Source organism: Plectropomus leopardus, unplaced genomic scaffold (genome assembly GCF_008729295.1).
Source record: "Plectropomus leopardus isolate mb unplaced genomic scaffold, YSFRI_Pleo_2.0 unplaced_scaffold93472, whole genome shotgun sequence".
NCBI lineage: Eukaryota > Metazoa > Chordata > Actinopteri > Perciformes > Serranidae > Plectropomus > Plectropomus leopardus.
This window is the reverse complement of record NW_024703086.1, coordinates 1-978: the sequence shown is the minus strand read 5'-3', so window position 1 is coordinate 978 and position 978 is coordinate 1. Positions and strand designations below refer to the sequence as shown.

Genomic DNA, 978 nt, shown 5'->3' with positions numbered 1-978 from the left:
TCTGTGGTTCTCCCTGGTTCTCTGTGGTTCTCCCTGGTTCTCTGTGGAGTGTTCCCTACCTCTCGGATGGTCATGGAGTTGGGCAGGTCCTTCTTGTTGGCCAGAACCATCAGAGGAACTCCGCGGAGCTTCTCGTCATTCAGGATCTTCTTCAGAACCTTCTGGGCCTCCGGCAGCCGGGAACGATCACTGCTGTCCACCACGAAGACCAGAGCCTTACAGTCGTCCAGGTAGTACCTCGACATCAACAACAACAACAACAACAACTCAACAACAACAACAACAACAACAACAACAACAACAACAACAACAACAACAACAACAGCAACAACATCGACCACAACAGGTTGTTTGTTTGTCTGTTTACTGTGTTTGTTTTTATATTCTTTAACGTTTTACTTTGTGTCTTTGTTTTACTTGTTTGTCCATATTTTCTTTATTGTTTATTTTGTCTTTTTTTCTTTGTCTTTTTACTTTGTGTCTTTATTTTGTTTGGTTGTGTGTTTGCTTTGTTTGTCTTTATTTTCGTCTGTTTACTTTGTGTTTTTGTTTGCTTTGTTTGTGTTTTCTTTGTCTGTTTACTTCTTCATTTTTCTTTGTTGATTGACTTTGTGTTTGTTGTGTTGACTGTCTTTATTTTATTTTCTTGTCTGTTTACTTTGTCTTTATTTCCTTTTTTGTTTACTTGGTCTTTTTTCTTTGTTGGTTTACTTTATGTGTAAAAATCATTGTTTACATTGTGTTTTGCTTTTTGTTCTTTATTCTCTTTGTTTTCTGTTTGTTTCTTTTGTTTGTTTGTTTGTTTGTTTGCATATATTTACCTCCAGTTGACTCTCATGTTCTTCTGTCCTCCGACGTCCCACACAGTCAGAGACGTCTTCTTGTCCAGGTCCAGAGTTCCCACATTGAATCCAATGGTCGGAGACGTCTCCATCACCTGCAGACACACAGACGACCACAGTCACACCTGAGGCTCTA

At 39.2% G+C, this 978-nt stretch overlaps 1 protein-coding gene across 1 annotated transcript; it reads right to left on the bottom strand.

Moving 5' to 3' along the window:
* Positions 1 to 5: 5 nt before the first annotated feature.
* On the bottom strand, positions 6 to 957 carry LOC121940740 (ADP-ribosylation factor-like; the record flags this gene model as incomplete). Its single annotated transcript, XM_042483440.1, has 2 exons — positions 6 to 237; positions 822 to 957. Coding segments are annotated over 2 exons (368 nt in total), but the record flags the coding sequence as incomplete, so codon positions are not given.
* Between the last annotated feature and the right edge of the window lie 21 nt (positions 958 to 978).